This window comes from Pleurodeles waltl, chromosome 3_1 (genome assembly GCF_031143425.1).
Source record: "Pleurodeles waltl isolate 20211129_DDA chromosome 3_1, aPleWal1.hap1.20221129, whole genome shotgun sequence".
NCBI classification, from domain to species: Eukaryota; Metazoa; Chordata; class Amphibia; order Caudata; family Salamandridae; genus Pleurodeles; species Pleurodeles waltl.
In genome coordinates this window covers 1900091319-1900107797 of record NC_090440.1, presented here as the reverse complement: position 1 = coordinate 1900107797, position 16479 = coordinate 1900091319, and the positions used below count along the sequence as shown (strand labels likewise).

General features: G+C 42.7%; 1 protein-coding gene across 2 annotated transcripts in view; it reads left to right on the top strand.

Annotated features, from left to right (window-relative positions):
- The first annotated feature begins 11266 nt into the window (after window positions 1–11266).
- Window positions 11267–16479, top strand: part of BMPR2 (bone morphogenetic protein receptor type 2) — a 516537-nt gene continuing 511324 nt past the window's right edge. The window contains exon 1 of one of the 2 annotated variants that reach the window (XM_069226041.1): window positions 11267–12270. In XM_069226041.1, the coding sequence (XP_069082142.1) occupies window positions 12204–12270 (67 nt within the window). In that variant the 5' untranslated portion in view covers window positions 11267–12203. The remainder of the gene's footprint in view (window positions 12271–16479) is intronic. The other variant, XM_069226042.1, reaches the window with a different exon arrangement.

Here is a 16479-nt window from a genome sequence, read left to right as displayed (position 1 = left end):
CCAGAAAAGGATTGAATCTGAAGATAGAGTCCATAGGGCCCAGGTGGAGGGAAGTTATGTATCAAAGCCAACAGAAACCAAACATGCATTAGAGGAAGATGAGGTAATGCTACAGCTATTAGATAATAGCCCTACTGCACCTCCACCTTACACACCCCCTGCAGTAGCCCAACCTATCATGGGGGCACAGCAACAGCAGCAAGGGCAAGGGCACAATTTGGGAAATCCAGGTGCACCACTACAGCAGCATGTGCCACAACCACCACAGCCTCTAGCCCAAGCTACCCCAATAGCCCAAGTCCTAATCCCTCCGCCACCTGCCCCACCACTACCAGCCAGCACTGCAAGGTTACCAATAATGTCCCCTGCCCCTAATACCCCAAATGGACAACGCCGACAGTGCACAGCCACACACTCACTTTCACCCATATGGAGCACACCTATTAAGTCGATTTCGCCCCCTAGTACCCGCTCCACTATTGGGGATGGGGAAAAACGGGTTATCAAGAATCAGTCAGAGAACTGGATGTCACATCCTATTTACACCCACACCGATATTATGGACACAATACAACAGATGTCACATTTTGGACAGCAATTAGCACTACAGTATATGATTGAAAAATTGGAGAGGGATTGGAAGTCTTGTATTACAGATTCTACCCCTCTCCCTTATGAACAAGAATTACACCAATTATGGCGGGACAGTGTGGCTTGTATTCTTGATAGTAACAGCATAAATGAGGGAGTACGCATTTGTGTCATAGCCAGGGAAGATGTTCTCAATATATATGACAAGGGGTACCCAATGAGGGAAGTGCACCCTGATATGCCCACTGCAGCTGCAGTTGCAGCAGCAGCTGCCGCCGGATAACCAGCTCCCGTGCCGGTGGCCCAATTTGTCCATATACCATGGAAAAGGGAGGAGGTAATGGCTATAAAGAAAGACTTGCCAGACCCTCGAAAGAATCCAGCTGGATTCTATCGGGACCTTAGAATTACCATTTCCACCACAACCATGACACTCAAAGACATTGACTATTTTTTTGGTGTTTTATTGGGTCCTGAAGTTTGGCATAAAATTAGAAGAGTAGATGATGCACCTACTTTGGGAAATACATGGGGGGGTTTAGAAGCACGGGAAGCACAAAGGGCACCAGGAACCCTGCCGCATCAGGATATTTTAAATTTACCTAACCGGATATTGACTAAGTTAGAAACTGTTATACCTCTTCAGACTGTGGATTGGGGAAAACTTGCCACTTATAAACAGAAAATAGGTGAAGATGTCCCAGATTATTTTACTAGAATTGAACAAGCTTTCATAGATTTTAGCGGTCAAGACCTCGCCACCGTAACAGGTGTCACACTATTTGTAGAACGCTTTGTTAATGGCCTTCTACCTGAAATATCACAAAAATTAAAAGCAACAGAGAGTTCGTGGATGACGAAGGGACAGGCAGAGATTTTACAGATGGCACAATACTATGAGAGCAGGTACAAGGAAGAATTAGAAAAGAATGAGAAGTCAGTAAAAGAATTGAAGAAAAAGGTATTATTACAGCAGGCATACCCCCAGCGGGATACAACCCCTCAGCAAAGGGGTGGCCCACCAAGGGGACGGGGAAGGGGTCGAGGCCGAGGTGCATCTGCACCACCCCAAGACCGCCGATTAAATATCAACCAATGTGCCTACTGTAAGCAGGATGGACATTGGCTTGATACTTGCCCATTACTGGAAGGAAGACAAAGTATGTCACTTCATAGAGGGAACGCGGCAGGTAATGCACGAGGACGAGGAAGAGGTAGAACTGATCAGAATTCGCAGAATGAGAATCAGGTCCCGCGTAACACTAATATTTTTGACAATGCATTTGAACGACAATATTATGCTGATGATTCCTTTTCTGAATCCTACAATTATTAGGACAGCCACAGACAGGGCCAGGGGCGAGTAAGTATTCCTGTAGATCAGAATGGTCCCTACATTGATGTAAAAATCGAAGGAGAGGGCCATAAGTTTCTTCTAGATACTGGTGCCACCAGAACATCTATTGCACATTCTGCAGTCCCCGGGGCTCCCCTGTCTGGGCTTCATTCCACATCAATTGGGATTTCTGGGATCCCCGTGGTGAGCCCCATCTCAACACCTATGAGAGTAACTGTAGGCCCATTTACAGTACACACGCCACTCTCTTTAACATCAGGTTGCAATGAAAATTTGTTTGCATTAGATTTGTTAAAGAAATTAAATGCAGTTATTCACTGTTCAATGGATGGTGTCTATGTAACTATGGATAGTGTTTCCCCAACTCGGTGCATGTTCTCACAGGAATACGACTTACCCCCAGAGCTAAAGGAAATAGACCCTCGCTTATGGGCCAAAGGCAAGAATGATGTAGGCATTATGGATATCGACCCTATTGTAATAAAAATCAAACCAGGTGCCCGGTTACCTCGTGTCCCTCAATACAAATTACCTAAATCAAGCGAAAAAGGACTCAAGGCAGTCATATCTGATCTTGTGCATGCAGGTGTCATAAAGGAAATAGTGAGCAGCCCATGTAACAGTCCAATCCTTCCTGTTGTAAAGAAACAAAATGATGCTAATAGATTAGATGGTGAGCAATCAGTTACTGATAACACAGTATATCGATTAGTTATTGATCTCCGAGAAATAAATAAAATAGTAATTCCCCAGTTTCCCGTGGTCCCAGACATGAATAGTCTTTTCACCATGATTCCACCCTCTGCGTGTTTTTTCACCGTAATCGATTTGAAGAATGCTTTCTTTAGCATTCCAATTGCCGAAGAATCTCAATATTTGTTTAGCTTCGCGATTTTTGGTAGATCATTCGCGATGACAAGAGTTCCTCAGGGATTTGTTGAGTCCCCGAGTATATATAGTCAATGTCTTAAACGTCAATTAGACCAATTCAATCCACCTTCAGGCTCTGCATTGTTGCAGTACATTGATGATATTTTAATTGCCTCAGATTCCATGACACAATGTAAGACTGATACTGTTGCATTATTACATCATTTAGCACCTCTGGGCCATAAGGTGTCCCTCCCAAAATTGCAGTATTGTAGAGAGGAGGTCACCTATCTAGGACACCTCCTCTCTAAGGAGGGAAGGAGATTACATCCAGACAGAATTAAACTGGTTCATACAATGACTGCACCACGCACCCCTTCTGAAGTCCGAGCCTTTTTGGGATTTACATCCTTTTGCAGACAGTGGATTCCAAATTTTTCACTTATAGCAAAACCATTGACTGCTCTGACACTTTCAGATGTGCCCTCTCCTGTACCTTGGACTGACAAATGTGAGGAGGCTTTTCAAGATTTAAAAAAGGCGATGTGCTCTGCTCCTGTATTGGGTAATCCGGATTACAGCAAACCATTTGTTTTATTTGTGCATGAAAAGCATGGCTGTACATTGTCTGTTTTGACACAGGATCAAGGTGGGAGACAACGCCCTTGTGCATACTTCTCTTCCACCTTGGACACTGTGGCGCAAGCTTTGCCTACTTGTCTTAGAGGAGTGGCTTCTGCAGCAGCTGCGGTGAAACAAAGTGAAGGGTTTGTTGGTGGCAATCCGCTCACTGTGATGGTTCCTCATGCAGTTGATATTTTGTTAAACAAGACACAGACGCAGCACCTCACCAGTGCTCGTCTAACGGGTTACGAATTAACATTGTTCAGTCCAAATATTACTTTGAAGCGGTGCAATGTCTTGAACCCAGCTACGTTACTACCCCTCCCTCAAGACAATGTGGAATTTGATCATAATTGCATTTTTGCCACTGAGGAAGAAACCAAGGGACGGGTAGACTTAACAGACACTCCCCTATCTGACCCACAGGGAGAGCTGTTTGTAGATGGGTCTTGCTTCAAGTTACCAGATGGTACGACCACTGCAGCCTATGCCGTCACCACAGTAAAAACAGTGGTTGAATCTCATAGAATCACGCAAAATTCGGCACAGGCTGCAGAATTAATTGCCCTCACCAGTGCTTGTGAAATAAGTGAACATCTTAGTGTTAATATCTACACTGATAGCCAATATGCGTTTGGAGTAGCTCATAATTTTGGGCGACTCTGGGCGAATAGAGGCTTTATCACGTCACATGGCACTACCATTCAGCATGGCACCTTGATTGTGACACTTTTGAATGCTCTCAGCCTGCCCCGTCAGGTCGCAATCATTAAGTGTAGTGCCCACAAAAAAATTACTGATGATATAGGACGAGGAAATGCTTTTGCAGATGCTACAGCGAAAGCAACAGCACGAGCACCATTTGACAATGCATATGTTGAGAGTAGCATCAAGGGAGAGCCCCAGAACGAAGTATTAGAAAATACCATGCAGTGTGTAAGAGATATTCAAGCAGAAGCAACAGCAGAGGAAAGGGAACAGTGGGAGAAGAACGGTAGACTAGACAGTGAGGGTTGTTACACAGATGACACAGACAGAAGAAGATGGATGTTACCTAATTGTTATGTACACGCTATGGTTACTATGGCCCACAGTCCTGCACACATCAGTGCCCAAGGCATCAAGACAACTTTGGACCATGTTTGGAGTAATCCTCTGATATCTAAAGCTGCTAATAATCTGGTTAAAAGTTGTATGGTGTGTGCAGTGCACAATGCAGGAAAAGGGACCCCTACGCCCCCTGGCCACTTTGCCCCTCCTGATCTCCCCTTTGAAGCTATACAGATGGATTTTATCCACATGGAACCGTGTAACAAACTGAAATACGTGTTAGTGGTAGTATGCATGTTTTCAAAATGGATAGAGGCCTACCCATTAAAAGACAATGGTGCCCTCTCTACCGCCAAAATATTACTAAAAGAATATTTTCCTAGATACGCATTGCCACGATTAGTCTGGAGTGACAATGGCAGTCATTTTGCTAATGAGGTAATGGAGAAGGTCTGTACCGCCCTTAACATCAAACATCGATTTCATGCTGCAAATCACCCACAATCAGCGGGCCTTGTAGAAAGGTATAATTACACCTTGAAGAGCAAAATAGCTAAGATTTGTGCTGAGACCAACTTAAAATGGCCGGATGCTTTGCCCCTAGCATTAATGTCCATCAGGATGACTGCCAGTAGCAAGTCACGATTATCCCCCTATGAAGTTGTCATGGGGAGGCCAGCCAATATCTGGGGGGTACCACGACCAAAGAAGCTTTCTGAAGTGCAATATCCTTTGTTTGTAGATTACTGTAAACAATTGACTAAAGATTTGCGTTTGATCCAACAACAGGTCAAGGCCAGCCTACCGACTCCTCTTGAAGGCCCTGGTCACCCTTTTAAGCCAGGGGATTGGCTTATGACAAAGAATTTTCAAAGAACCAACAGTCTTCAGCCCAGGTGGCGGGGGCCAGCCCAGGTACTGCTTGCAACACAGACAGCGGTGAAAGTGGAAGGAAGGAAAAACTGGATACATGCTAGCCACTGTAAGCGTGCACCAATTCCACTACAAAGTACTCTAACAGCAGAATTACCATTGTCTCCTGATTACAGAGAAGTAGGGAGACAGGAAACACCTCCACAGGTTTCAAGTGCTACTTCTGCTCCTGAGGTGACACAGCAGCCCAGTGACGAAGAGTTGCTGTTTGAAGATCAACAAACTCATCGATACAACCTGCGTCCTCGCCCATCCAAATGAACAGAATTTTGAAGGTGCGTAAGGTGGTGACTCCTACGAAAAGCTACATTTACATCACCCTGATAGCTCCTAGCTTGGAATTGCAAACTGAGGTCTCTTCTGAATGGCCAAGGAATCCTTTGCTCAGCAGAATACGGCACGCCTGCCTTCATGAAATACAGTTCCCCGCTTTCACCGCCACCGGCATTTCCGATGCCATTGATGTACCAGCATTAAAACGAGCTATCCTCACTGTTGTTACGCACACTTTGGGCGACGAGGTTGTAAATGACTGTGATGACTAAATTTTCAGCATGAACAGGAACACGGGTGACTAGCCTGTGCAACGACACCAGAACATTGGTCAGAACAATTGTCTCAACGAGAACACAAGCATAGTGGGATGCAGCTTGTGCAACGCTATTATCTGTGTTAAAAGCAGTGGGTAAATGGAGTTAACAGTTCTGTGACTGGCGAGAAAAACCAAGTACCAGTTCTACGGAAGCGGCCAGCCATTAGGGTTGGTGCGGTTTGTAGTCCCAGCGGTAAAAAAAAAGGTGCCCTTTTCTGTTTAATACCCAAGCACATCACTGATCTGGTTGAAAATTGCTGGCCTCCGCCCTCATTTTTGCTGAGACACTGAACGAAACTGACAAACTATACTGAAGACGAACTTTGAAGTATCGCGACTTACTCACTGGGAGTTGAGACTCACCAGGAGTTAAAACTCGAAAAAGGAGAAGATAAGGGACCTAGGATCAAGCCAACATCTATTGTCCTGTATTTGAAAAACTTGTTCATGGACCAACCAGTGCAGCCTAACTGCTAGAGTGGAAAGCACGGCGGTGCTGAACCCTAGTGGGTGTGAACATTGAAGGAAAATTTACTTATCTGTATCTATACGTATATGATTATTAGTATAGTGATATCAATATTTTGCATTTACATATTTGGTAATTGTGTGGGTATATTTTTGAACACACATAGGCGGTCGAGACGAGTAAAACGGTATCATAGAAAGGTTGTAGGACCAAGGAGGAGAGCACAATAAAATTATTAAAATATATCCATTTGGCAGGACAAATATCCCTCTAGAGAATAGGGAAGAGTGGCCTTATAACTATTTCTACAAAACAACAATGAAGTACCTAGTGACCCTTATGTTAATATGTATAATGTCCAGTGGTGTTGCATCATTGTTGCAAAATCCTACCTTACATCCATTGATAAAGGTTCATGGAAAATTAGCGGAGACATTAAGTCTCACTGACTGCTGGATTTGCCGGCACTTGTCTAGACACCCTGAGGATCCTATAGGCCTTTATGAAGTACCAGTATCACCAAGCGAATATGAAAGAGGGGAAGTGTGTCTTGTACCAAATACCACTTGGAGATGTGACCAACAAGAATATCAATGGTACCCTAGGTGTGTGGTGCTCCCTAATACCCAGGCAGAATACAAGCTCTCCCCGATGCCTGGAGAGAATGCCACACTTAAAATGTTTCCCATATGTTTTGGTACCTATTTTTATGGGCAAAACCCAGAGGCAAAATACATGGGAAAGATCCCTCCTGAACAGTGTGTTTACACTTTGTTATTTGATATAAAAACAGGGAATTGGGATCTTGAAGGAGAGGAGAAAATAGACAGAAATTGGACAGCGTTAATTAATGGGACTCATCAAAATTACACTGTAAATTATTGGAGCCTGACTGTGGGAGAAAATGAGATTCTGGTAGATCCAGAAGGATTGTTATATGATCCCTCCAGAGAACAAGATAGAAATGGGAAAAATTCACCTGTAATATTATCCCGGGTTTTCCTTGGCCCCCTCTGGACGGCTAGATGTTCATATGTTGCACCCTGGGCAAATGTATCATTGCTAAATACAATCTGGGAGGATTACAAGTATTGCAATAATTCTGAGCATGACACCCCAGAGGGTGTAGGATTGCCCCAAATAAAATACAGCATTATAAATTCACAAATCCAGGGAGGCATGTACTTCGTATGTGGAAGAACTGCATATAAAGTACTACCTCTAAACTGGGAAGGGATATGTTCACTGGCATATTTGGCACCCAACATTACTGTGATATCAAATATATCATCTTCCCAGCCCCTTAACATGGGGAGTTTTGCACATAGGTACAAACGAGGGACACCCATACTGGAGGAGCGAAAGAACTGGGTATTTCAAGTGCTACATGTTCTTATTCCAGGATTTGGAATTTTCGATTTACAACTGGCAATGATGAATATGTCAGCTGAATTAGCCATTGCATTTAATGCCACCAGGGAGGCCATAGGAAGTGTACAGATAGAGATAAACTCTGCAGCCCAATTGGCGATACAAAATCGGCTTGCCCTAGACTTGATTACAGTACAACGAGGAGTATGTGTTTTAATCCAACATCAGTACCAGCAAAAGTGCTGTTATTTTGTCAACAAGTCATCAGAGATAGAATTGGATATTGGGAAAATAAAAGAAGCAGTACAGGTATTTGAAAAGGGGGGCCAATATGAAGGAGGCGATTTGAGTTTATCATGGTTATGGTCTTGGTTTGGGGGGTGGGGCTGGTTGTTTAAAGACATACTTTTTATAATAATAGCTATTGTATTAAGTTGTTTGTTAGTACAGTGCTTACCTGCTTTCTGTTCCTGTTTAAAATTGTGTAAACTTCTGCCAGTGAAAATACTAGAAACCAATCGAGCTATGATGCAGAGAGAAGAGATAAATTCCCTAATGGCTATTGACCCCACTATCCTCACTACAGATACTGGTTGCTCATACCCATCGGTTGTTTATGTCCCCATGAATGCAAATTTCAAGGAAGTAGGAGTAAAATTCAACATATATGAGGAAATTTAGAACTATTCAAACGTTGATTATGTTCAGAAGAAAAAAAACTCAAAAAGGGTCGATTGTTAGAATGCATTTTGAATTGCTTCGTTTCTTTTACACGTGTAAGTTTGAGCTTTTGTTGTCTCTGAACGCACTGTCTATCACATATGTTATCTTATGTATATTTGTTTAAGTAAAATAAGCCTGGTTCCACACCATAGGCTTGCAGCTGGTTTCTTTCCCTAACTGGGGCACTGTACTCATTATAATTGTGTGTTCAAAATAACTAACTGACCTCGGCTGTGGTATTTTGGGGAGGGAAAGGCTGATATCTATACCTTTGAACCACGTAATCCTTTGAAGGGTCTCAAGAATGTGGGGAGTCAGGCAGCTGCAGAGGGGAGGCAAGGACAAAGCTGGGAATGGAACCGGTGTGTGGAAACTGATTAACTCCTTAAAATATCTGTATGACGTATATCATTATTTACACATTTTATGTATCCTTTGATGTATGAGTATAAATATCACTGTTAAACGCTTCATGCTAGCACACTTTACTTCGGGCCTGGGATGCCAGTGGTAAACCTGTCCTCTTTGCTGCAGCAAAAATAAACAGACCTTTGGTCATTGATTTTTCACTCCGGCTCTCCGTGTCAAAAACTCCTTTGTAAATGCATTTGTAAGTATCTGCAAATATGTGCATTTGACAGCCCAACCCCACTCATGCTCTTCGAATTAAAATTTGGTAGCTAGGATGTCTGACCCACTATTTGATCTGAATGTTTATTAATTGATTGATTGATTCAGCTGCACAGCTAATGAAAACTGCTATTTCTCAAATAATTCTATTAGTATTTTGCACAATTATTTTGGAGTGTTTAATAGTAATTGTTCTTATAAAATTGAGATTCTTCAGACGCTTTGAACAGCGTGTATTGTTTCTGTTTCTGTGTTGCTATCATTTGGTTTGGCGCATCATTTATGTGACCTTAGCATTGTTAATATAAGGGTAATAAACGTTTAAACTTTACAAAATTGGTGTAGTGATTCATGACCACATAGGCCATAGTGTGTATAAATTACTGACTCCTCATTGCATATTTGGTTGTTTATGGCTATTAGTTCTCATTGTTTGATTTGATTATCTTATTACTCCTGTCTGACTCAAAAGATTTGAGTCGACCTCTGAGAGTAAGAGATGTCACTGCCCTAGTACGTGTCACCTTAGCCTAATATTAGGAGGTCACATGCCCACACTACCAATGAATAAGAGTTCATTGTGGTTTTGAGACTATATAAGACACTGTCTGTTATGTTGCAGTTTGAGTGTTCAGACACAGAGCTGATCTGTCCTCCCGGACGTATTTGATAAAAACCCACACTATATTGCCAACCTGAGTGGTGTTGCATCTTCATTTCTATTCTGACAACAATACTGAGGAATAAAGATTTCTGTTACAGAGTTCCATGTTTGGCATGATCCTTGGCATGCTCCCTGGATGGGGAGGACGCTACACATGACCATCTTAAATTCTAGAGAAAGAACATTATAAATTCTAACAGGACAAGAGGAAATGAAATACATATAAAGATACACATTAAAGTGCTTATCGCCATTCATCCCTTCATCACACTAATTCCAGACTCACTATTCTCTAGCTAGCACACATACTTATCTCGGAGTCTTTAAAAAAGTCGGACTTTCTGTCATGAAAATAAAAGATAAAATACAATTTTCATCTAGTAACATAATGCTGTGAAACAGTGAAGCTAACTTTCCAGCACTTGTCCACTGATGGGTGGGCCATTTAAAACGTTTCAAAGCATGATCAGACGAGACGACATTACGAGAAGAGGATTGTCAGAGCTGCTGACTTAAGAACCTGCGAAACCAGGTGTTAGTCTTGGCGTCGGCTAAACAGCCTGTGATTCCGGGTATATCACCTAATCTATCGGTGCCAGAAAGAAACATAAGTACGATTGTGACCTTATTTGATATGTGGTGCTCATGTAAAGCGCACCATTACCTTCGGGTCAAGTTCACTATATAGAAACCTCAAAAAACATAAACGCAAATACATTAAAATTGATTGATAATTTTCACAGAAAAATTGGCGTGGTGTTGACTGTTCATGTAGGTAACCCGGCTCTAAAGAAGGTGTGACAAAGCAAGACTTGCATTCCTTGTAAAGCAGAAAGTTAACAAATTGTACATCTCCATACTAGCATAACGTATGACAGCCAAACGCATAAATTTCATGGTAGCACAAATTCCTGGTTACGCTAGGCTGCGCAAACGTGAGGAGGAAATGAAATTTGCCGCGGCCATGTCAAGGACAGGCATTAAGTCACCGTCTAAGGCAGTACTAATGATCTCGTGCAGGGTCACCAAATTAAAAATAGTTGGAGCAACAAACATTAAGCCTGGCCCCCACAACGGCTGCCGTCGTAGCGCGACGTCACCCCTCCCCCATTTTTAACACTAGACCGTATGTTATGCGCATGGCTGTTTGCTCCATGAGGGCAATACTGTGGAAGCCCTAAAGTCTTTCCTGTACTGACAAGGTGGTGGTTCCTCGTTCGGATGACTTTCTGGTGCATATAACGTCTATTGGTGGGCTCACGTACAGCAAACATGGCGGAACTCTTTGCGCGGTCTAGTGTCTGAGGTCCTCTCCGACTCCATGGCAGCAGTTGGTGAAGTTGCGGTTTGAGGGGGCGTGTCCTCGTGCTGGGCTCTGCCTCTGGCGCAGGCAGGCAGACTCTTGGCTGGAGGAGACAGCAGCCGCAGCGCAGCCAGCCGGTGAGTCAGCCTGGCTCGGCTGCCCTCCCCCCACCTTTGTGTCTGGCGCTGACCCGGGCGTACACTGTGGTCGAGGTGCAGTAACAACGCACGGAGCCCGAAAGGGCAGCAGAAGACTCTGGATTAAAAAATACCGAACCGTATACAGTAACCTTCATCTCTGCTGAGGAAAGTTCATCGCCGCGGTTGCCTGCCCCGTCCGGATATGGTTGTCAGAGCCTGGAGCTTCTATCGTGGGGGAATGGTCATCACATATCATTCATTTGAAGGTTGTTGGCAACGGTGAGCCTAACCTCCAGCTGTTCGTGGATATATTTTTGACTTAATTTTATTTATTTTAATTATTTGGAGTTGTTGATCTCCTTTTGTTTTTTTTCCCAACAAATTAGTCTACAGATTTCTACACATTTTTTGCCACCACATTTATGCAGCCAGGGTTACAAACTCCCGCACTGGAATTTCATCGCACGTTCCCGATTTCTCTGCAGTCGTAAGACAGACTGCTGTGTTTGAGGATTTATCTTTCGCTTTATCAACGTGATTTATTTACGACATACTTATTTTCTGGATATGCAAACATTAACATATACTTTTCTTCACGTTGAAACTACACCTCCTTATTATCGTTTGGAATATTGGCATTTTTGGGGGCTATGTGCCATCCGCAAGCCAGCTGCTTTTTCGACATCGTGAAATTGCGTGGAAAATAAGACACTCTGATATTTCTGCTCTGGTCCGGGATTCGGATAACCATTGGACCCTAACGGGATCAGGGTGTGCCTGAGCCCACAGGATGCCCGCTAGCCGCAAAGGGAGCTCGGTTGGAGCAGGAACCATCACCATAGGGTTTTAAAGGTTCAAGGCCATTGCTGTCCACTGGGGCACGGATATGCCTCCTCTGCAGCCTCTGCTCGGACTTTTCCTGGCCACTCTGGCCCTTTTCAGCTCTGCGGCTGGTAAGTGTCCCTTACAACATTACGACTTAAGTGGGAATTATCCCTTGCTTTTCGCTTCCCTTGACACCATAGTCTGCCTCCGCAGCCTCTGCGCTGTAATCTCACAAAACCTCTGCCTAACTCTCCATAGCCTCTGGACCCCAGTACTCCCTTCTCTCGCCGGCTTCCAGCTGGCCTTCAATTTGTCTCAAAATCGTATTAGATGCCGGTAAACTAGGCCAAAGCTGGAGCTGCGTGTAGAAACATTGCATTGGTGAAACACAGATCCTGTGCGGGCTCAATATCATAACGCGTTTTCCTCACTATTCTGTGAGCTAGGCACCGCCCTTACTAGGCCTGTCACTAGCCATCTACAGCTCGATGGACTGTTGCCCGCCCGTATGAGAGGTGGGGGGGCTTGAAACAAGCGTGATTACCTCACGCTACTGACAAGGTAATAGAGGCATTCGTTTTGGGGGGAAATCCTCGATGGCCAGGATTAATGCAGTGCATTGCTACATACCCAAACCCAGATCCTAAGCTCTCTGTGCCACAGAGGCCTCAAAATGTGCTATCTTGATGTGACACAGAAGGCTTAAACGTGTTTGTTTTGGCTTACACGCTTAACAGCTCCACTTCACCTTTCAGGCGGTTCCGTGAGTCCTTTGCATGTGTGTGCTTATGTATCCGTAAGTCATAATAGAGCTGTAAACAGTAACAAGGCGGGTACGTAAGAATATTTACACTGCGGTAGAAAGGACGTATTGGCTTTGATAAAGAATTGTGAGTGATGCATCCTTCGGCGGAGTGAACAGTACACACGTGAGCCCTCTACACGTCCACCAATCATTGACATCTGTGGAGATGGAGTGGTGAGCAGGATTATAATGTTTTTCTTAAGTAATAGATGATATTTGTGGGAGCACTTAAACTCCATAACGAGCATTGAGGAATGTGGAGCATTCCGGAGCGGGGTTGCTAGTAGGTTAAATTAAACAAATCTCGCGTGTGCTTGTGAGCACTGTCCAGCACACACGGTGCGTATTGTAATGTAACGCTTGTGATGGTTAACATTCCGGTGTGATTTTTATTTGTATTTTTTTTTTTATTAAGCATCTGCCTGAGCAGGTACTGTTACCAATGTGTAGCTGAAAACGTCTCTACTTGCTGTGTCAATTTGACCCATTCAGTACAGCGTAATGTAGCGCAGTTTTCTTCCGGTGTGCCACCTGTCCTGCTCGCAAAGTGCTCTTGCTCCTACTATTCTGTTAATAACTGATCATCTTTAAAAAAAAAAAGTTTTTTTATTTTTTAACGCACGCCAAATTGTCAGAATCGCCGTTTGCCCACTTCATTCACCAAGTTTAACACCTTTGATAATAGACGTACCAGAGCTCACCTCCACCTAGTCAATGCAAATAGACCACCAGGTTATTTTGTGTCCGTAATTAATACACAGGTGTAAACGACCTTGTCGGTGTATGGAATGAGATAGGCGAGTGTCTAGGGATGCTAGACAAAGTTCATTAGACAAAAGTCAATCTTGTCTGGGGGAGGGACAGCTAATGCCGAGGAAGGCACACTAGGCTGGTGCAGTATTTATATTTATATCGCGCTTACTACCCCTGAAAAGGGGAGAAACGATTTTCAACGAGTAGCACGCTACTCCGGAACCCAAAAGTATTATTGGTGGATTAGTATAGGGATATATCAGTTAATTTTCGTGGTGGACATGTGCAACTGTTAGTTGAATTGAATAGAACAATGGAGGGATAGAAGAGGGAAGAATCTAGAAAGTGTTAATTGGGAGATCATAGTAGTAAGATGAGGTTTTGGATAAATAAAAGGGGGGAAGGGAAGAGTCTGTAGAAAGGGATTAGGGAGCTCATAGTAGTATAAAATGACACATGAGGGAAGAATTTAGTAGGGTTCTTTGGGAGATCATATTAGTAAACTGAGGTTTTGGGTGAGCCAGAGGGGATGGAGGAGGAAAGAGTCTATCAAGGATTATTTTGGAGATCATAGTAGCATAGCCAGGTTTGGGATGAGTCAGAAAGTGGAGGTACAGGATAGTCCAACTTGCTTATCAGAAGGGTGCACAGAATAATTCCTGTCTTTCAAGACAGGTCGGTACCGTCTTATAACAACATGGACAAAATCAACAAACAATGGAATGGACCCTGAGGTATCTTCATTGATTTAAAATTGATTCAAGGTTTTCAGTCCATCCCTTTTACAAAATCATCTGCACTTAGACCAAGTATACCATATTTAAAGAAAGTAAATATAAATTATCCTTTTAATGGCAAAAGTTGGTGCAATGTCTTCCTATCCCCCAACAACAGATGTGACACTTTATCCCAAAGTTTATGATTTGTAGAGCTCCGGAAGGTGCCTCTCATGGTGTTGATTAGTACAGAATGCATAATATACTGATGAATTCCAAAAAGAACATGCAGGCATATAAAATCCTACAGTTCTGCTGTTACACAGTGTTCTTTCTTTTTAGAAAAAGCAAACTATTTTTTAAAAAATGCTGTCTGTATAAAGTGGTCTAGAAAAATTACATCACATATCAATCTGGCTACAGCAGAAGCCGGTAACTCTTAAACTACTTAATTGATTTGATGGAACTTCACATATATTTGGCTCGCCTATGATGCGTAAAACTCACTATTGTTAAATAAATGGCGGCAGGCTGCAGTGAAACGTGTATTTCAGTAATTAATGTCTTCTCATGTGTTGGGCTTGCCTCCTGCCTTTCTGTAATTACACAGGAAGGGTGTCATTATAATCATAGACACAACATGTGCATGATGGTGGCAGACAGGAGGGGTGGAGTAGTTTGGGAGTGGAACTGCAGGATTTGGTCTATAATACATGTGCAGTGCAAATGAAGCACAAAATACTTCACTGCATTAGCACTAATCAGTGACATTCTTCTGTGTTGTCTGCATTTACACTGCTTCTCGGCAAACCTGTTTTGCTTTCTATGATGAGTGTAATGTGAAACTTCAGCTTGAAATATTTGATTTGATGCAGGATAATGCTTTGCTAGCCGAGGGGTGTGTTTTTAACTGAATCATGAAAGGACAGTTAATTTATGTACTTGTATTATCATTTTTGTAATCTTAATGGAGTGATAGGCAAACATAGCACATTTTTGTGATGCTTTGAAGTGTTAACATCTCCTACAGTACATATGTTTTTTTTTTTTTAATTATATTATAGTCTGTAGAAGTTAGGAAAAAGTGCCCCCAAACAATCTTCTGTTTTAGAGATTCCATATTTAGTGACCTCAAATAAGCCTTAGAATGCTAAGATGTATTAAGAAACAGGGTCACTCTTTCTAGCAGTCATATTTGCTGAATTTTTAAATTGTGATGTTGAGGCATACTTTTGCCATTTGACATATGCACGTTTCTTGAATGGTTATCAATTTGTATTACTCCAGAAAACTTGGAAACTCAAAAAAATAAATAGAAGCATTTGGAGCATATGCTTCCCGTATCATGCCAGGGCTGATCCCTGCCTGGCCATTTGTATTTGCAACAAATCTGCGTTGAAAGTCAGTTATTTTCCCCTTGTTCCTGAAAACATACTTTCTGATGGCTATGGCTAACCTTAGATTCCTCTCCTTGTGAACATCTCCAAATGCCAGCAGTGCTCCTGTGTGCTGGCTGGTGGCACCACTCAACTCTGCATCAATGCCATTCTGCTCCAGAAGTGATGCATGGAGCTACATATCATGTGCGTTGACCAGTACAAAAGTAAGGCCAACCTAATAACCCCTTGTGAGTGTGGGTATCAGTTATAATAAGTTAATGAGAAAACAAAGGGGATCATTTAGTAAAGCATTACACATTTACTTATTGTTTTCATCAAAGCAATTGATGGTGCGAACCCAGCTCATAGTGAGCCATGAGTGAAGAATGAATCAAACGGCAAATAAGAATATATACAGCAGCAGGTTTACATATTAAAAGCATTTAATTTACACAAATTGTAAAAAAAAAAAAAAAAAATGGCAAAGATATGTCTTGTAAATAAAAGCGATGTTAATGAGTCTATAAGATTAAGGCAAGTGTGTATGGTTCCACTGTTGCCAATGAAAATCAGTAGTCCATTGAGTATTATGGATGTTTCTGTAACTTTGTTCATTGCCTTATTAAAATCATGAGCTGATGTCAGTTCCTTTCCTTTTGCACCTTCAGACGTGGATCAGGAGTA